Source organism: Chrysemys picta, chromosome 24, assembly GCF_011386835.1.
Source record: "Chrysemys picta bellii isolate R12L10 chromosome 24, ASM1138683v2, whole genome shotgun sequence".
In the NCBI taxonomy this organism is placed as follows: domain Eukaryota; kingdom Metazoa; phylum Chordata; order Testudines; family Emydidae; genus Chrysemys; species Chrysemys picta.
In genome coordinates this window covers 5,178,501-5,199,445 of record NC_088814.1, presented here as the reverse complement: position 1 = coordinate 5,199,445, position 20,945 = coordinate 5,178,501, and the positions used below count along the sequence as shown (strand labels likewise).

At 45.3% G+C, this 20,945-nt stretch overlaps 1 protein-coding gene across 1 annotated transcript in view; it reads right to left on the bottom strand.

Annotated features, from left to right (window-relative positions):
• Positions 1 to 14,818: 14,818 nt before the first annotated feature.
• Positions 14,819 to 20,945, bottom strand: part of KPNB1 (karyopherin subunit beta 1) — a 33,467-nt gene continuing 27,340 nt past the window's right edge. The window contains exons 16-22 of the mRNA XM_065577714.1: positions 20,092 to 20,174; positions 19,324 to 19,431; positions 18,937 to 19,080; positions 18,722 to 18,827; positions 18,501 to 18,615; positions 17,596 to 17,757; positions 14,819 to 17,011 (exon numbers count right to left, since the gene is read on the bottom strand). Of these exons, the coding sequence (XP_065433786.1) occupies position 17,011; positions 17,596 to 17,757; positions 18,501 to 18,615; positions 18,722 to 18,827; positions 18,937 to 19,080; positions 19,324 to 19,431; positions 20,092 to 20,174 (719 nt within the window). The 3' untranslated portion in view covers positions 14,819 to 17,010. The remainder of the gene's footprint in view (positions 17,012 to 17,595; positions 17,758 to 18,500; positions 18,616 to 18,721; positions 18,828 to 18,936; positions 19,081 to 19,323; positions 19,432 to 20,091; positions 20,175 to 20,945) is intronic.

Here is a 20,945-nt window from a genome sequence, read left to right as displayed (position 1 = left end):
CATTTTCAATCTCCTCCTTATTTATTTGTCTGGTGTCTGCCTCCTCCTGTCTAACTGGCAAGAGGCGACTGACCTCCTCCGGCTACAGCCAACTGAGTTAGCCGCAGTTTCTCTCCCCTGCTTCATTGTGGGTGCCTAGATCTGAGACCCTCCCCTCTGGCACCTAATTTTCAGAGGCCTGGAGCGCTGGCAGGTCCCTGCTGAAAACCAGGCCTCTTTAAGAAGTCTCAAGCCAGCCCCAAGACTCACTGGTCACTTTTGAAAATCCTAGGCCTGTGAGTTTTCCCAGTCTGTGAAATTTCCCCTCCTTCACAAAGCTGCAGGGAGCCCTCAGGAGGGGATGTTTGCAAATCGCTTGGAGAGGGGAAGTCCTGTGTAAACACTACCTCTGCCTGTGGCTAAATTGATTCGTTTCGTTTATGGAGCAGGCGATCTGCAGTTTCAAGACCTTTGTGTAGTTTCCTCCCACTGCCAGTGCTGGATATTTTACACATGAATCGAATTGAGTTGGAGCTTGGCCTCTGCCCCTTAGGTTTGTGCTGAGATGACCCTGCATGTCCTAGATCCATAACGGGTGGGATTGTGAAAAGTGTCCAAGTAATTCTGGGGCGTGTGAAGCGCCCACTGGAGATGGTTTCCACGCTGATCGTTTCCAGGCTAACGATCCTGGAGAATGTTTTGGTTTAGTGGGTGTTTGCTTGAAATGAGATTCTGCATAGCCAAGGGGAAAAAATTGAGTATGCCAGTCTCTCCCCCCATGGATAAAACACACACTCTGTGCATGGAGCGAAGCAGAGATGGAGAACTGAATCCCATCCCCACCCCACCAACCTTCGGCCAGAGCCCAGGGCCACAGTGTAACTACTATGCCAGCCTTCCAGCAGGAGTCCAGAACACCTGTGCATACCTGACGCAACAACCTACTCTCAACACCCCCCCTTCAGCCAACCTTACTGGAGCCAAGGCTGGCACGATAGCTTTACCTGTGTGCCCATCGCGGGCAAGGGGGCTCCACGAGGCAGACTGTGGGTAGAACTTCCTCCAAAGGACGTATTTCATGCTAGCATCTAAAACGCCCACACGCTCCGTGGCGGTCAGTACGCTCCCCAGTTCGCCAGTCACGCAGCCCTGATTGACACGAGGGGAAGTGTTTTGTTCGCGAGCTCCTGCAAACTGATTTATTGCTTCTCAAGTCTTCTCAAGAAAGCCGTAGGAGTAGATTACTTCCGTATTGTGTATGAGAGATCAAAATAAAATTGAGACATTTTAAATAGAATAACAGTGGGAGAAATTAGAAAAAAAAAACCAACCCACCAAACCCCATTAAAGACATGCAATGGGGCGTGGGATTTTTTTTCCCAGTGAGAACATATTATTCTTTAAATATCTCTCTATTTAGAGGTTTCCATTATGGAATTAGATTCTTTTTTCAGTTAGCTGCACCCGGCCTTTATTAATAGCGGTTATCCTTTCTCTGGTGAAGCTGTCACTGCGGGTTTCCATATAGCAGTGTATGTTACGGGTGTTGATGCAGGGACCGAATATATCCTTTTAACAAATGCATCATTATTTGAGTCAAGAGGTCTGTAGAGTTGATGGTTTGGGGATGGTTGTTGTTTTTATGAGGTCACACCCAGAGGCCCCGGTTGAGGTGTCCAGTTGTGGGGTCGCACACATGGCTGGTAAGAGACATTGTCCTTCAATGATCAGAGGGGTAGCCATGTTAGTCTGTAGCCACAAAAACCACGAGGAGTCTAACAGACTTATTTGCTCCTCGTGGTTTTTGTCCTTCTATGGAAAGTCGGAGCCTAAGTACCTTCCAAGATCTGGGCCTTACAGTCTAAAATGGACAAAACAGACCAAAGGGTGGGAGAAAGGAAGCCTCATGAACCCCATTTTGCAGATGGGGCACTGAAACCCAGAGAGATTTACGGTCAAGAGTTTTGAAACTGACTTGGGGATTTGGGATGCCCCAAACCCAGGTGTCCAGAGAGCAGAGGCTCGGTGCTTTGAAAACCAGACTGCTTTAAGGAGGCTCAAGTTACCCTTCCAAAATCAAAAGACTTTTCAAAATCTTGACCATGGTCTCACAGGATGTTTGTGACCAAGGGAGGAATTGAACCTACATCTCAGAGGTCGCTGCCTTCACCGGAAAGCCTTTCTTCCTGCCTTTGCTGGAGTAGGGAGAATGGAAAAGCAAGTAAAAATGTGTGGTTGATGTGAAAACCAAATTGTGTTTCTATGTAAATACCCTAGATGAATGCTGCCATATCTATGTAAATACCCTAGATGAATCTTCACCATATCTCATCTCTATGGGCTCTTATCTCCCTTTTACAGATAGGGAAACTGAGTCAGGATGACGTGACTTGGCCAGTCAGTGGCACAGCTGGGCCACATACTCGGGAGATCCTGGATAGTCCTTTAGCATCTGCTTTTGTGCTAGTGTAGCCAACAGGAGTATGGACATTAAAGTCAGCTACTCAGTGACTTTTCTCTCGGTCATATTTTTCACTTCTTGAATGAGTTGTCTCTGCACACCCACAGAGGGGAAATTCATCGATCTCTGAAAGAGATCTTGTCTCAGTGGCAGATCATTGTGTGCGCTGACCCTTCCAGCTCCCACAAGGTGTGCTACGGCGTTACTTGGGTGGGCCCCTAAGAAGCTGGGATGGTCATTCAATAGGTGACAGTCTTCCCTCCATGTAAGAGTTTAACCAATGTTCCAGCCCAGTGTTAAGAGGGATGGTGGGTCTTGTGCTGCGCAATAAAAGAAATCCGACTATGGCACTTTTCGCTAATAATAGTAATACCTAGCTCTTATTTTTATGCCTAGATCTCAAAGCCCTTTCCAAAGCAGGTCAGTATTTTACAGATGGGGAAACTGAGGCACAAAGGGAGACACCACTTACCCACGGTCACGCAGCAAGCCACTGACAGAGCTAGGAAAGGAATCCAGGTCTCCTGAGTCCCCATCTAATGCTCTATCCACTAGGCAATACTGCCATCCCCTCCTTGGGTAATTCCATTCCCATCCACCCGTTCTGCACTTTCACTTGGTTATGCTCCTCTTCATTTCCTGCGCTAAACGGTAGCATAGCATTGCTGGAAGCAGTGACACAGCTTCCACGTTCTGCCCCAGAGGTGGCTGCTTTTCAGGAGCGGGGGCTGTGATCCCTGCGTATAGGGCACAAAGTGCTATGAGAATGAAAAATCCTACAGTATTTCTGCTAGTCAATAGACTTCCTAAAGGCTAGCTCTTGGGAAAGTGCTTTGATATTGTCATAGACAGAAAATATAATTGACTGGAGTGGGTTACTAACAGTGCCCCCTACTTCACCAGTGCAAGCAGCATAATTTGCCCTGCCACTGCATGCTGTGAGCTGGGTTTTCATGTTTCATCTCCCTACCGTTAAGAGGAAACTCGTCTGACAGGTTTTCATTTATTAGCAGCTGAACACTGACAATGCCACAAAGTAACTGCGCCAGCAAGCTTACGTTCTGAGGGGCCGGATTCTGCAAATCGTCCTTACCTCTGAGAGCAGACAAGAGGGACAATGTCTCAGGTGAGTAAAGTTAGTAGGATAAGGCAGTGTGTGTGTGTGTGTCTGTGTGTTCAGGTTGGGGTAGATATGAGTGTGTGTCTATGTTGTTAAACTTTGGCAGCAAAATGCATCCATTTCCATTTTAGTTGGTGCTTAACTCTGTAGTAACCTGTCAAGTTGGATCAATTATTCTAGTCATGTGCATTGCAGAGATAGATAGATATTGAATACTGATGGCGATGACAGACCGAGGGATATTGGGTGATATTCCATAGATAGATTAATAGCCCTGATTCTAGGGAAATAGAGTTTCACTAAAGCACAATTAAAATGTACAAGCCGGGCTTGTAAATATGCCTTTGCGTTTGGGACTTAACAAGAAAACCCAACCTCGTTACTCAAACGGAAATAGGGCTATGGGAAAAAAACCAAGAGGCATAATTTTGGGCTTTGTTCATGCTCGTCGATTGCTGCAGAACGCTTTGAAGTGCAAATGGAGGCCTTCTATCAGGTTTGAAGTTAATTTCGATGCAAAGAAAAAACTCAGGCCGGCCTCTGCCCGTGCATGTTGGGAGGGAGGGCAAGTGTCGCGGCACCTGAATTCAGCGGCTGGAGTCAGCTGGGAACTGACGTCCTTGCAAGAATTAGCTCAGGAGGGGAAAAGAGCGAGACACTTGGAAACCTGAGTCCAGCCCCAGAACGAGCATTAAGGGACGGCACATTTGGTAGCTCTCGGACTGAAATATGAAACTTAACCTTGCTTTTGTAAGTGGGTTAAAATCTTATAAATGTTCCATGGAGAAGATTCCACACTGTATGCCAGGCTGATGGGCTCAGTAAAATGCCCAGAGACAGAGATTAGAAGGCCAGTTTTGGAGATGTGGTGTCTCCAACCCGGCGCTCGAGTGGCCAGACAGCATTGTAAGACTGGCCTTCCAATCGCCGGACCCAGGTCTCACAGCCGTGCTAGCATGTCCATGCTGCAAAATGACAGGTGTCAGGTCCGCGTCACAGCAGGCTCTGAACCACCTCCCCGGCAGGGTCCTAGGACCCGGGTCCTGAGTGTTGCTGACTCATGTGTGGATGGAAGTGGGGATTGGGCTGAAACCTGAGTCAGACCCCAAGTTTACGTGTGCAGTGTAGACATACCCTGACAGAGATTGGCTAAAACCCTGAAACATAAGGTTGACTGTCCCTCACAGAACCCCTGTTTTAACTATAACAGCTCAGGCAATCCTTGTTATCCACAGGAATTGGAAGGGACCCCCTGGGTCATGGAGTCCCCTGCTAACACAGGCAACTCCTAATACGCCCATTCATAAACGTATCAAGCTCCATTTGAAAACGAGTTAGGTCCTTTGTCCCCACTACATCCAACCCCTCTTTTCAGCTGGCTAATTTTTTTGGCCTGTCAACAGCATGAGGCAGGGAGTTCCGCAGTTCAAATCACGCGTTTTGTGAAAAAGTATTTCCTTTGATCCATTTTGAACTTGCCACGGTTTCATCACTCATCAGGCATTCTCGCCTCGTTTGTGAAGCTTAATGCAAATGAGCCTTTGATTCTTAAAGGTATTGGGTACCCAACTCTCACTGAAATCAAAGGGCCCTAAATACCTTTAAGAATCTGGCCCCTTAGTGCTTTCTTTATTGAAACAGTTGGATTGATGGAGCCAGCAGATTGGCCAAAGAAGTTCCTTTCACGTTACTATCACTGAAACATCGTTCCACCATTGACTTTTAATAGGGGTGGGGTCCCCAACTCCCTCAGGCGCCTTGAAAATCCCAGCTACAATCAAGATCTGCAAAGGCAACACTGCTCTTGAGGAAAAGATGCTGGATGACATAGCAGATGGGCAATGGGGGCTTTCACCAGTCGCTCGCCAGCTCTAATCCAGGTGGGCAGTAACAAAAAAGAACTCTTATTTACCATACTGTCGTCCACCTGGATTCCATGGCTGAAATCAATGAGAGTTTGGTGCTTAAATACCTTTCACATTCTGGGCCTTTGTCCTCAGCTTTCTGCCTCAAAGCTGCATCCGGCTTATTATTTGTATTGCGGGTACTGTCTAGCATCCCCAGTCATTGACCGTGCTAGGCACTGCAGGTATCCAAGCCTTACTGCTCACTTTGCATTACGCATGCATCCTGATCCTGCTTTTGCAAAGCTGTCCTCCTCCTGGACTCAAGGGGACTCCCTTGGGGGAGCTTACTCACGTGAGCAAGGGGTTAGCCTGATCTGGCCCCCATATTCCCCGCAAAGGAATTGTCTCACATTTCTACAACTAAACCCCAGAGAACCCCAACCCCGATAGCCCAGCAGGGAGAAGCAGGAGGAAGGAACCAGGGTATCTTCCCTTGTAGTTTAACTCCCTCCAATGGTACTCATACGCTGGCTTCTTGCATAAATCCACAAAGGGCTGGAGGTAAAACTCCACCATGTGGCCCCTGTATTCCAGAATCAAAGAGATTTTATTTGGAATAATTACTCCACTTCGGGAGTAACAGAGTGGGTAGCTACTCTCCCATAGCCGTGCCGATCCATTCCCACGGGCACAAGCCCTTAGAGCATTAATGTCATGGAGCTATGTTAAAAAAACGTCACTGATGTCAATGGCAAACCCCCCCTTTTTTCAGGATTTCACCCCTTCTCTCTATCGATGTAAGAAAACGACCACCTATCTCCCTATCAAACAGCTCCCCTGGCTCCCCAGCCATTGCGGAATCCAGTTCAAAACTGCCGTCTTTGTTCTTAAATCCCTCCATGGACAATATTCTGAGCCTGCTCCTTCTGCCTGCGTAGATCTGACCTCCCCTTCACTTCTTCTTAGTTTCTCCACTGTTTGGGCAAAACCCTTCTCCTCCGCAGCTCCTATCACAGTCTCCCCTACATCTCTCCATCTCACCTGCTTTGCACGGATTTTCAAGCATCTCTCATGTTGGCGTTTCTCTCTCGCTCATATTTTTTATGTTAACTTGGTAACTAAATTACTTCAACAGCGCTAGGCGCTGCACAACCACCTAGGGGAGAGACACACTCTGTCTTGATGAATTTATAATCTAAGGTGAGAGTGGGAGACCATAAGGAACTGCAGGAAATCTACAGACAACCAAGAACAGTAAATGTAGTGAAATCCCAACGCCTTCAGTGGGCAGGGCACATGGGAGACAAACCAGCTAAGAATCTCTTGGCAGGACATCTTTGCAGAGTCTGACCGAGGAGAAGAAGAAGTGATAGTAATGGGGCAACTCACAGTGTCGGATGCCATCAGGTGGTCGAGGGACATCTACATAGAATACATCACTGGACATCGGCAATACCAGGAGGGATGAGCTGGAGTGCAGATGAGAAGCACAGTCAGGAAAGTAACAAATACTTTCCTCATGGATTGTATTTTCTAAATGGACAACCAACGTAATTCTCAGGTGCTGAGGGACAATCTTCACTCATTGATACATTTTGCTTTCCACAACCAAATCTCTGTCCAACTTTTCATGAGCGATGTACCCGAGTATTCAGACTCTAATATCTAAACTGTGTTGTTAAATCTATTCACCTAAACTTGAGTTATTGCTGATTATGTAACTCTATGTATCATATGACTTTAAAAACAAACTTTGTATTGGTGGATAATCTAAGCACTATACCCAGATGTACAGACACTCTTTTTCCAACCCGTGTATTATATCATTTTTTTAACATTAGCTTTAATCAAATTTTTAATTTTGTTTGTCAAAAGCTGGGACTGGGCGACAGGGGATGGATCACTGGATGATTCCCTGTTCTGTTAATTCCCTCTGGGGCACCGGGCATGGGCCACTGTTGGAAGACAGGACACTGGTCTAGGTGGACCGTTGATGTGACCCAGTCTGGCCGTTCTTATGTAATGAGCAAGATGTAAGAGCTCTTACTGTGAATTACCATCAGTGGAGAAAATATGCCCTTGACAGAAAGAGGAGGGGCAAGTTGTGAGAGCTCCCTAGGTCCTCCGTGGTCTATAAAGCCAGGGAGTAAATCAGTCAAAGGGGGGGGGGGGGGGGAATGGTCCATTTTGGATATGGGGAACTAAGGCCCAGAGAGTGGTTGAGTGACTTCACTAAAAGCACACAGGAAACCTGTGTCAGAGCCGGGAATTTAACCAAGATCTCCTGAGTCCCAAGGCAATGGCTTAACCTCAAGACCAAACAAAAATAAAATAGTATTTTTGGAGGGTCCATAGACGATGTGAAAAACACCACATTTAGCCACTTCTCTTGCTGGGCCTCCACTTCTTCTCCCGCCCCTTTGTCTTTTCTCTTTAGACTGTAGTTCTTCAGGGCAGGGACCATTTCAGCCTGTATACGTACAGCTCCGAGCACAATGGAGCAGTCACCGTAATACCACCACCTTTTTTATTTAAATTGTGCGTTCATTTACCATTAACACAGCAGTGCTGGCCCGAAGTGGTTATGATTTTTCAGTGGCTCTGGGGACAGCAATGAAAGCTCAGTAGCTCAAGCGTGATGGGTGCGCAGCTGGTGCTGGGGGGATCCACTGCTCTACCCATCAGGCTCTGTCTATGGTAAGGAAATTTGCACGGCGCAAATGTAATGTAGGCAAGCTGCATGGGTGTGTCAGGAAGGAGTTCCCTTAGGTAGGACACCAGATTAAGCTGCAGCTGTTGCAGGTGCCACTTTGCATTGCTGCAGCGTGTCTACATTAGGGATTTGCACGAGGTGCGTGTTTTCACTAATTTCCCAATGTAGGCAGGCCCAAAAGGTGGGCTTTTGTTTTACGCACAGCACAATAGTCTGAAGGCAAACCACAAACCAGCAGCTTGTTGTCTGACACTGCTCAAAGAACATGCACCTGAGAGGCCGAATCATTACTTCTGATCTGAATTACCGTTGTGCCTGGAGTTCCCAAGGAAGCTCAGGGTTGTGCTAGAATCTGTACAAACAAATAATAAGAGACAGTCCCTGCCACAAAGAATTTACAATCTAAGCAGACAAGACCGAGGATGGGAGAGGAAACAGCAGCACTGAGAGGGTAAGTAAGCGACTTGCCCAAAATCACACAGCAGGTGAAGGGCAGGAATAGAATCTAGATCTCTTGGCTCCCAGCCCAGTGTCCTACCCACTAGACGATGCTGCCACCGAAGACAGTCTTACATTCCTTCCACCCTGCAATCTCTCAGGCTTCGCGGGAGGTTCCAGACTTACCAGGAATGCCCTCTGAGCCCGAAGATCAATTTTTCCTCCGTTTTTTTCATGAATTTCATTTAGCAAACAGGTCTGTTTTCTCCTTCGGTATTATTCAATGTATTGCTTTAATAATAGCCAGCAGGAACTGGGGAGCCATGCAGCCCTTTAACTTCAGTAGAACTACTCACCTAAGTTACTCGCACGCCAGAAGGTTTGCAGAATTGGACTCTAGTTCCATCTTGCAAAAATAACCTACTTAAAAAAAAAAACCAACACCAACAAGAGCAAAAAACAAAGGCATCATAAAATATCATTTGTTTTCTTCACTCTCCCCCTATAGGCTTGGCTTTTAAACGGTGATATTCAAGCACCTCCTTCATCATTGTCTGGTACCACTGCTGCAGTAAGGATGTGTGGGAAGATTTTATGCCTGGGCTGGTAAATTCTCATGTCAATTTCACATAGCTGTTGTCAACCAGACTTGTGTTCTACCTCTTCTTTGTCAAGGTTGCAATGCTTTAAAGAATCAACCTCATTTGCAGCCCCATTTGTGTGCTGCGGCTAACGTCACTCATTTGAAATTAGAAACTAAAGACTTGGGCTTTCAAAAGCATGGAGCCAAACTCCATTGAAATTCAAGTGGAGTCAAGCACCTAAATCCAGATTCTCAGCTGATGCAATTCAGTATAGCTCCAGCATTGAAACACCGCGTAGGTTGCAGAAAACTGGATGACAGCTAACATTGTGGCAATATTTAAAAAGGGCAAATGGGATGACCCGGGTAATGATAAGCCTGTTGGTCTGACATTAATCTCAAGCAAAACAATGGAGCAGGTGATAAAGGACTCAATTAATAAAAATTAAAGGACGGTAATATATCAATAATAATATAATCAACATGGGTTTATGGAAAATAGATCCTGTCCAACTACTTTATTTTTTTCAACGAGATCACAAGTTTGCTTGATAAAAGTAACCAGGCCGATGTAATATACTTAGACTTCCATAAGCCGTTTGACTTGGTCCTGAAAGACATTTTGATTAAAAAAACTAGAATGATATAAAATTAACCTGGCACATGTTTCATTGATTAAAAACTGGCTAACTGATAGGTCTCCAAATGTAATTGTAAACGGGGAGTTATCATTGAGCGAGGGTGTCCCGCAGGGATCTGTTCTTGGCCCTACGCTATTTAACCTTTTGATCGATAATCTAGAAGAAAACATGAAATCATCACTGATAAAGTTTGCAGATGACACAAAAATTGGGGGAGTGGTCAATAATGAAGAGGACAGGTCGCTAATACAGTGATCTGGATCACTTGGTAAACTGGGTAACAAGTGAGCAATAAGCATTTTAATATGGGTAAATGTATGCATCTAGGAACAAAGAACGGAGGCTGTACGTACAGGATGAAGATTTGGGGGTGGATAATCAGCTGAACCTGAGCTCCCAGTGCGACGCTGTGGCCAAAAGGGCTAATGAGATCCTTAGATGAATAAATGGGGAAATCTCGAGTCCATTAGAGAGGTTATTTCACTTCTGCATTTAGCACTGGGGCAACTGCTGCTGGAGTACTGTGTCCAGTTCTGGTGTCTACACTTCAAGAAGGATGTGGATAAATTGGGAGAGGGTTCAGAGAAGAGCTATAACAATGATTAAGGGGCTAGAAAACTTACCTTAGAGTGATAGACTCAAGAAGCTCAATCTATGTAGCTTAAAAAAGAGAAGAGTAAGGGGATGACTTGATTACAGTCTATAAGAACCCACATAGGGAACAAATATTTAATAATGGACTCTTCTGTCTAGCAGAGAAAGGTCGAGTATAATCCATTGGCTAGAAGTTGAAGCTAGATTAAATTCAGATTGGAAAGAAGACATACATCTGTAACAGTGAGAGTAATTAACCACTGGAACAATTTACCAAGGGTCACGGTGGATTCTCCACCACCAGCAATTTTTAAATCAAGATTAGATGTTTTTATAAAAGATCTGTTCTGGGAGTTATTTTGCGGGAAATTCTCTGGCTTGTGTTATACAAGGAGTGAGACTAGATGACCACAATGGTTCCTTTTGGCCTTGGGATCTATGAATTAACTTCAACAGGGTCCATCAGTTGAGGAGCCGACCCTATTTTTCTTTCTCCTTCCCACATTCAGGACAGAAGTAATGGCGCAAGTACAAGCAATTGGTTCTTAAAGTGCAATCAAATCCCGTGCTCAGCTCCGTTATTTATAACCCCTCTTAAGTACTGACAATTTTTATTTGATGTTCAGAGATGATTCACCCTTGTTCCGTTCAGCCTCCAGTTTATAGGCACTGCAGGTTCTGCGACGTTACCACATGACGTTCACAGGTTTGGTCGAGACAAAGTCACCAACATCAAAAGATGCTCTGGATTTGGGGCGCTACTTCGGGCCTGCAAGGTTAGCGTGGCTGTCTTAAATAAGCTTTGTGGCATCAGGATGTCACCAGAAGCAACGTATAGTATCGCGGGGTTTAGCAACTGTAGCTGCAGGATGGCATTAGTGTAACTGGTTAGGGGGAAACAAATGATTTAATGAGGTTGTGGCGTAATACAAGCCTTCTTTTCAGAGCCCACCTTTTGAATCTAGAGACCTCTTTTCTGGTGCTTTTAACCTCTTATTTGGGTAAGCGGAGCTAGCAACATCAGTGGAGAGGAGCTTAAATCCTGCTTGCCTTTATGCAAGAAGCCCCAGGGACTGCTGTGGGATTGCTCTCCAGGGTAGGAGGACATGGGTCGGTATGGATATGCAAATCAACAGTGGTCATATATTCCTAGCTCTAGGCATGGGTAGAGTCTGCCTATCAGATTCATAAGCCTGGATAGTGAAAAACATGAGAAGTTTACACCGGCCGATCTCGTGCCTTGTTTTACGCTGGCACCTAAGAGAGTAGAGCGTGCTCTGCTCGCCGCGTTGTTACAGAACCACCTTCCCCACCTGACTACAAGAGAACACCAGGCTGCTAGGGGGAACTCTCTTTCGAACAAGCTGTTGAAATAAGAGGCCCTGACCAGATAGTAATTTAAGGCTCCAGAAACCTTTGAAAAGAGAAATGTGTTAACACTACAGGCGTGCTTGAACTCCAGCTAGGGAAACTCCATTCTGCCTAGCTGGTTTGCCCCTGCCATTTCAACAGGGTAGAGTAGTGGGCAGGGATGCGCTCCCTAGTGTCTGTTTGCCAGACGCTGGGAATGGGCAACAGAGAATCACTTGATGACGTTTGGCTCATTTCCTCTGAAGCACCTGGCATTGGCCGCTGCCGCAAGACAGGATACTGGGTCAGATGGACCATTGATCTGACCCAGTGTAACCGTTCTTATGTAGCGTTGTGCATTTCACATCAGGCACAAGGAGGTTGTGAAGCTGAGAGAATGGAGAGGCCTTTAAGATCAAGGGGTGGCAGATGGTCTCCAGCACTCACTCCTGTGCAGCACACCAACACCCCCTCTTGTTTTACATTTAGAGGGTGAGCGTTCTCAGAAAGGCAGTCGTAACTCAGCAGTTGGATTAAGGGAGCAGGAAGGGTCCTAACCGGAGGCTACTATTAACAGAGTCATAGACGAGGTTGTGTTCTAATGGGGCGGAGCGTGCAGTTGCAGAGAGGTGATTTTAATGCCCCTGAACCCATCAGCTACACGGGGCCCTGAGGTTGAAGGAGGCTCTTTGGCTTACACTTTTAACTTGCTGAACTGCAGGATGGCTCTTGAGAGGTAATACTGGCAGAATGTAGCCTGGGGGTTGAATCCTCACATATTTCTACTGTTGCATCTTCATCTCCTGGCAGAGGTAGCAACAACTCCAGGAAGGGGTAGGGAGAGAATCATGGCAGTGGGGAACCAGCTGCACCATGATCCAGGGAAAATGAGACATACGCCATGAATCATCATCTCCTCCCTGGAGGCCTTACCTAATCAGCACAAGTGCTCCTTTCAGAATGGTACTCATCCTGGCTCAGATTCCTACCAGCTTAACCAGGCTCTAGCAACCTCGCTTGTATGAGCAGGAAGGTACTATAATTTTGATCAGTCAAGTGAGATTTCACAGTACGGATTGTAGGAGCTGTATGGGCTCTGTGTACCATCTCTCCCCCCTCCGCAGACAGCCTCCAATCACTCATGAGGTGGTAGGGATGCTAGGTATGATATATGGGAGCACGCTAGGAAGTCCCTAACTAGGTTCGCATAAGACACTGTTCTCAAGTTTCTCAGTATTGACACCTTCCCTCCCATTCGCATATCACCGAACAGCCCAGCTGCAAATGCCTACATGAAAAAGCCATTTTCACTTCTTTGAATGCTATATAGCAGCTGGAAACAGGGAGCTATTCCACACAGCATAAGGCCACACCTAAGAGGGTAATGGCAAGACCCTGTTGACTAAATTACATTCTACCTCCCTGCACTGCCTTTGCTACAGCTACTTGCTTAATACTTGCCTAAGATGGCGTAGGCTTGCCATGCCGTTAGAAACGGCCACAGCCCAAAGGGGGAAATGAGATTTTCAGTGACCGATAGTTGTATTAATAAGGTGGCTTTGGCAAAATGCAAAATCATACGTATGGGCAGAGAATAGCTTTGTCAAAGTGAGCAGTAGGTGTTACAATCATAAGCCGTTTTTAATTGGCAGTAAGTGGGATCCCAGTGAGCTCAGTCTTCCTTTACAAACAGGTTGATAAGCCTCTCACCTGTGCTTTGTGGCTCTACCCCCACTGCTCAAGTTATGCATCATTGGGGGGGGGGGGGGGGGGGAGGTATGAGGCAAATAAAACTGTTCTCCCTAACCACCACTTACGAGGCTACACAGCAACTGTGCATACAGAACAGAGGCAGCGCTGAAGATCAGCGAACCAACAGACAGCCAACCCTGCTCAAAGAGGCCAGACTTCTTCCATGAAAAGTTTTGTATAGCGCTGCTATTCCTGCTCAGTGATGATGCATGTTCGAATAGCACATATGGGCGGATGAGACATCACCGTCACCTCCAGCTCCCCCAAACAGGAAACTAGACGAGAGAGTGTCATTCATGCAATCAGAGAGTACACCCACACAGTCTCACTGAGCAAAGTAGAGGAGGAGGGTTTCTGGCAAGAGATGCAGTAGCTATATAAAATGAAGCAGCAAAAATAATGAAAACCAAAATAAAGCAGCTTTTATTTAGAAGGTAAATAAAATCAGTGGTACCAATTTGTTAGTAAGAGGGACCCTTTCCAATCCATCATTGTCAACAGGTCACAACTGCCAATTCATAGGTGACACAGTAACAGTATGTAAGTGTCAATACAGATTAAAGATATATAAAAAAGTATTCTCCGAAGCCAAATAAGCACCAACCTCCTTCGGTCTGGCTGACAATAATTTGACAGAATTGAGACAGTTAAAGTTGCTTGGTTCTGAAAGGTAAAATACTAGGACTGCATTAAGTGGGCACTTTGAAAGTTTACATTAACTTTTTCCCCCTCCATTCAACTGCAAGGGCAGTGCCATTAGCTGCCTTTGGCAAGACATTTGACCAGGAAAAGAAAAGCGTAAGAAACATACAGAAATGCTACAGCACAATATGAACTGAACTGCTTCTTGAGACCAAAAGCTTCTTACGCCACTTCCAGCACAGCAATATTTCCTCTCCTCTGTATCCCTTCCCCAATCACACATGAACCTTCACCTCACGTGGCAGCCAAAGCTGGTGCAAAGCCCAGGCTGGGAGCTAACAAAATGCTACCAAAATGCTTTGCTGAAACAAGCACATTTTGATCCGGGTGCTGAAATCGCACATTTAAAAATCAAGGATTTATCCCATTAATTAAGTCTGCCAGGCAGTGAAACTGGCTTTTCAGATTTTTTTTTTTAAATATATTTATATATTATATTGTCCCTCTCTCCAAACCACAGTGGTTACAGGATTAAAGGATAACAGTTGCAGGCGTAGCACCAACACTGGAGGTGACAGACCAGTTTTTCCTCACTACCACACTGTGGGATGGTGTTGCTTGTGTGAAAGTTGTTAAGGATTAGCTTGAACAGTTTCAAGAACTGCTTTCCCTGGAACAAAAACATGACAGACACAAGATTTGTTTCTACTACTGTCTCAGTGTACTTTATTCTCCTGCTGTCTACAGCTGAACAGCCACACAGGACAGAAACAGGTAGCACTGAGGAATGATCAGATTTCTCCCCTCCACGTCCCCCCTCCCCAACTTCAGGAATGGCTTTTTTAGGAAACCCCAACCCACGTCAAGAAACGAAACAAAAAGAAAAGGCATTAATAGAAATGTGACCCAGGCCTCTCCCTAACCAATGTTTTTGAGGTGGTCAACTCTCCCAATTCACAAACAGAGCTGTCCTCTCCTCTAAACACCTGGGATTTTTTTTGTACACTGGTTCAAAGGTCGGCACTTTGACTGCATTCTGAACCCGGCACTGAAAGGCACATATCCGATACCCTGTACAAGAGCTATTGTGGATGCTGCAGTGCGGATGGGCAACAGAAGTGGATTCCATTATCATGGATCAGTTGGGGAGAGAAGGAAGGGGATAAAACAGATTTTTACCTGCTTCTTGCAAAATACTAGATGGTTTTCCCTTCTCCCTCCCACAGGCAAACCGCTTTAAAAATGCTGCAAATTCAGAAATGCTGGTAATATCAATAACTGCATAATAAAGATGAAATTAAAAACTGTTTCAAACCCCACACCTCCTCTATTTTTCATGTCTTATTGCTGATAAAATCCAGAATAATTGAGGGACTATGCCTCAAAGAACAAAAAAACTGATTTTAAAAAGAGACAAGAGATTTTGATCCTTCACATCCTTCATTTTAGAGAAAAAAGCTGTATGCTAAGGGGAGAGGCAAACAGCCAATCTGTCCCAAGGTTGCCCATCAGACTTTTAGTACACTGTTAAAAAAAAGTTAATGGGTTCCCCTTTTAATTGGAAAGACCAAGAATACAAAAAGAAAGTACTGGGGAATGTTTGACACCATTTTATTAATCTTCAACTGCAGTGGAAAAATAGAACCTTTTACAAGTGCCGTCTTGTGTAAGCTCAAGCCAGTATATATATATTTATATAAATTTCTCTTTTTTTCCTTTTTTGTTTTGAAGTGCAGCAAGAGACCAATACCACATTAAATTCAATCAAATAAAAGAGCACAAAAGGCCAAGCAGTTTCCAAATGGCATTTTATCAGATTTTGTTTGAACATTGAATTTATCCTCATTTTGCAATCCAAAATATTACCTGAAGTTTTACTTTATTGTTTTTAAACTCTTTGGCACAATTTAGTGGGTGTTCGGGCTGCTACAGTACAAGTCAGGAGAGATCTTTCCCTTTGCATTCTCATTGCCAATTCTGAGCACTTACATTTATGGTGTTTGTTTGTTTGTTTAAGTCTGAAATCTTGTTTGACAGTTTGTTTCTAATCCCTCTAACGCAAGAGTTTTTCCCCCCCTCCCCCATTTCTACATTCACAGTTGAACAATATTAAGGAAGGAAAGGCGCTTTGATGAAACAAGATCATGAAAAGCGTCACTCAGAACGGGAGCTCTGAACATTCGTCAGTGTTTCCCTAAAATAAAAAGCCCTAAAGAGCGACTTTCCTTTTTTTCTCTTTTCTTTTTACATCTCTTATGCTGCATCAGTAGACTGAACTTCGGTTAGTTTGTGAAATGCAACTGCTAACCCTTTTTTGGGAAAAGATAAACTGCAATGACTTGAAGTTGAGAATGTGGATACCGCCTCATTCACACACACTCACTCTTAGACTGAAAATCCTTCACCCCTCCTTTTATCCCATGCACTGACAGCATTGTGTGGCAAAGGTTACAGAAGGCGGGCCAGAGACCCAGACTCCATCTCTCTTCAGCAGCAAAAGCCAGACCTCAAACACAGAGCACCACAGGTGAACCTAGTTTCCTCTCTCCCAAACTAGTCATTCCGCTTCGCACTGGCCAAAAGACAGAAAAGCTAGTTCTAGTCTCTGTCGGAAGAAGAGACTGCTTATTTTTTGATAGAAACCAGTCGTTCCCTCTTCCTCAAGACGGCCGATGTCAGGTTTTCTACGCAAGTCAGTGCTCAGCTCACGAACAGCGCCGCTGCTGTTGTTGCTGTGGCGGGATTTTCAATGTGGTGTGTTTCAAGCCTCACTCACTCATCCTCTCATTCCCAAACATTCAGCATCCGTGCACACTCCTCACTTCCGGGTTTTTTCAAAAGAGTGGAGATTTCCAGTGGGGGTCTCGGGTGTCATCCCAATGGTAACAGATCTGCAATCAAAGAGGGACAGGGGTAGAAATTTTAAAAAAGCCCCTCTTTGGAGCCAACGTGAGGCCACTTACAAGAGGCCGAGGAAAAAGCATCTTCGCAAAACCAGAAGGGGCCGTCATTCCGTGAATTCCAAGTTCAGGAATCACAATATCCCAGAGTGCACAGGAAAGCTGTTCCCCACTCTGTTCCTTTTAAAAGCCCTTACTCATACTGGGGGTCTAAATTTTACTAGCTACAACCAACCACTAAACCTCAGAAAAATCCATGCCCACGTGACCCAGAGAAAGCATGCTGGAACCCACTAGAACTCCTTAGCAGCTACAGCAGCATAGTTCTGATTCCAGCGTGAAGAGGACCTTACTCCAGATTTGTTACTCTCAAGCATCAGTTCTTTTCTCTAGGAACAAGCAGTTGCCATCTGGGCTTTATAGTTTTAAAGGGATAGTTTACAGAAAGCTCAACAAGGAAAAGCCTTTTTATAGCACGAGGCTCCTGTGAAGCGTCTCCTTCAATGGGCCTGAGCTTAGAAGTTTAACCGGTGTGGTCACTTCACAATATGAGGGAAAGGGAGAAGGGTCCTTACCAAGCTTGATTCTTCAGTTTTCTCAGTTCTTTAGTTGCCCAGGTAGCAAGGGTTTTTGTTTTGTTTGTCTTGGATCTTCTTCCTTCAGTGAGAAGTTCATGTATCATGGGTCTAGCTTCTACTAATTTCAGTACATCCTTTCCAAATGCTGTACACAAATCCCTGTGGGAAACAAAGAGGAGAGAATGGGCTTTAATGCTTGCTGAATGCCACAGCCAGAAACATGCCAGTTAGATCAGCTTTTGCTAGCAACAAGAGAAGACCGACTCCCAGCTAATGTCCCTTTTTAAATGTTGCATATGGTCAGCAACATGGGAGCCAAACAGTCTCCTAAACGGCGATTAGCTGGAAACATCCATGTCTCCTGTCCAAAGGATGTTCTCCCTGGAAGTTCCATCCAGCTCCCATTGAAGTCAAGAGAAAAGACTCCCATTGACTTCAATGACAGCTGAACTGGGCCCTTCACTGTCAATTCACAAGCTGAAAATTTCATTGTATGGAGCCTTCCTTTAAGATCATTGTCCCTGACTCCTTTTAAGGCATATACAATTTGTCCCTTCATGGCAATGATTGACAGGGAGCAAATACAGGGCTGCTACACAGCTTGTGATGAGGAACCACCACTCTGCACAGTCCTCCAGTTTCACGCCTGTTCCTGGGTTAGAACCCAACAATGAGTTACAAAAATCCTAAACTCAAGATTCTGTGGTTAGTACTTCAGATACATGAAGGAAGATTCAAATAAGTCCCTTTACAGGCTCCGGTCTCTCAAGAACCATTTCCAATTCAAGCAGATAACCTTAAAGAAAGCACTTCTTGTAATGTATTGTGTTTACGGTACTAACAATCTACCTGGCGAGTGTGCGGTCACTTATCCTCTAGCCAAAGGAGTCTGGAACGCTTACCCTATCAGCCCAGCAGCACAAGCTACTACTCCATCTGTGTGATCCTCATCTCCAGCAATGTGGTCAATGAAAGACAGAATAAATTCTACTCTGGGCTGCACCAGCATCACATCCGCTGAAAGGAAATGACTGGTTTAGTGTAGCAGGCTTAAGTTACAGCATACCTTTAAAAAAAGGTCCCCCTTCCCTAAAGGCAGTGTGCTACAGGACAAAATACTCACGATGCACATTTTCTTGGTCTCCCTTCAGTCCCTGAATGATGCCAGTGTAAGCTTCCAGACAGCCCTCCCTCAGCTCATTCAGGTAGTCCACCATGTCATAGTCCGACTAGATGGAAAACAAAGAACATGCCTGTACAATGGCCTTTGGCAAGCAACTAAGACAGACGTATTTCACGCTGGAGGAGAAGGAGCTGCCAAGTGCGCTTCTGGTTTACCTTATCGACCTGGGCTTGCGAGGCCTGCTGGAGAGTATTCAATACAACCTCTAGATATTTTTTAAACTCTCCTCCGATGGCCAGGGCAATATCACCAAACACAGAGAGAATCTGAGGCTTCACAGACCTATGGACATTCTCATTCTGAGAAAGAGAGAGATTGGAAATGGAGATCAATGACTGGAAACGTAAATCCCCTCCCCCCACAGAGGACACCCGAGTTCTCTTCAAATTATCACGTTCGCTAGCTATATATTGCTTGCGTCTCCTGATATAACCTTTTTCAAACATCTCTAACTTCTCCCAATACCGTCTCTGCCTCTCACTTTCCTTTATCGCCACTAATAGCTAGTTTGCTTAACTGGCTAAAAGTAGGTAAGCACTTACCCCCAAGTTCTCCAAGAGCAGCTGCATAACCTCGTCGCAGAAAGGCAAGATGTTGGACTGCAAGGCTCTACATAAGTCTCCAACTAGGCCTACTGCAGCCAGACAAACCTACAAAGAGAACAGTAAGTATGCACCAACCCAGTATAAGTTGGTATTCCCCACACTGCCTGACCTTACAGGGTTAGCCTATTAAAACACTAAATTATGGCATTGCGACAGGCAGGATCTAAAATCATCACTGAATAGTGACCCTTGTCTGCAATTGCCCATGAAAGTCAGAGCTTTGTTAACCGTTGAAATGCTAAGTCATAAAGAAGGGATCTGAATAAGTTTACCCGATCGGGGGCGAGAGTTCCAGATGCCAACGAGTGACAGATACGTGTTTTAGAGACATGCTGAAAAAGTTCAGCAGCCAGGTGTTCTAAGGATCAGCACCAGAGTAAATACCATGGCATGCCTGGTCTATTGGAAATTCATTCCTAGTAGCAACTTCTCTCCTGATCAATGCCACTGAATATGCAGTCAATGCAGAACCTCAGGTGTCAAGCTGATGACAGCCTGGGGTGGACAATTTTAAATAGAGGAGAGTCTATACATTCATTTACAAGTGCAGCCAGTAATTACTGAGTTCCTACAGTGCCCACATGCTGGCTTCTTCACCAGAAGCCAATAGGCCTCAGGGGATGCAATCCCGAAGAACTCTGTAAATCCCTAACTACCAACAGATGCAAAAGTTCTGAACGTGGGGCTCCCAGGTTCAGGTCCTACCTGGTACTCTGCATAGTTCTTCAGTCCAATGCCCAGGAAGGGTTTGAAGGCGTCCATATACTTCAGGAACTCTCCACCCAAGACTGCACAGAAAACACTCTGATTAGGTCTAATCCCCACAGGACAGTCTACATGTTCGCCTGATGTCTACAACAAGGAAACCCAGTCCTTTGCAGCTCTCAGGATGTACATTCAACAGCAGCATGACAAACTGATTCTCCACAAGATTTTACACTACGAATCGAGCACCAGTGGAAAACATCCTTTTGTAATAAAATGGACTTCAAGAGAATTGTAGGAGATGCAGTCCACTGAAGATAAGGAACAGATCCTTCCTGTGCTCAGAGGTGGCTGCAGGGTTCCCACAGAGGACCTGGGTTCCCCCAATACATACACAGCACCCTTTAGAGCAGTGGTTTTCAGCCTTTAATTACCCAGACTACACATATCTGGGTTGTTTTGTGGCTGCAAAGGACTGTGCAAGTGGGATCATGGCAAAAAATATGGCTGAGCCTGGGTGGGGTTTTCCACGCAGCGTTCAGTAGTGTGGGGATGCGTGGGGCAGCGCCAGGTCACACTACACCAGTTTGAGAAGTCCTACTTTGTAGGATTAAAGTTGATTGGGGGTGGGAGACAGCATAAATGAGACAATAGTAAAATCCTCCTTTCGGAACAGTTGTCCAGCTTCTATTTCAGCTATGGAAGAACTGTGGGGCCCAAGTGTAGAATAATATTTGGGGTACTTGTATTTAAAGAACATTTAACTATTTGGTGAAGGAAAAGGCTTCCTTTTATATTACATATCAGCCTTCCCCCAGCCCCTTATCACAAATTAACCCACAAGTTACTATTAA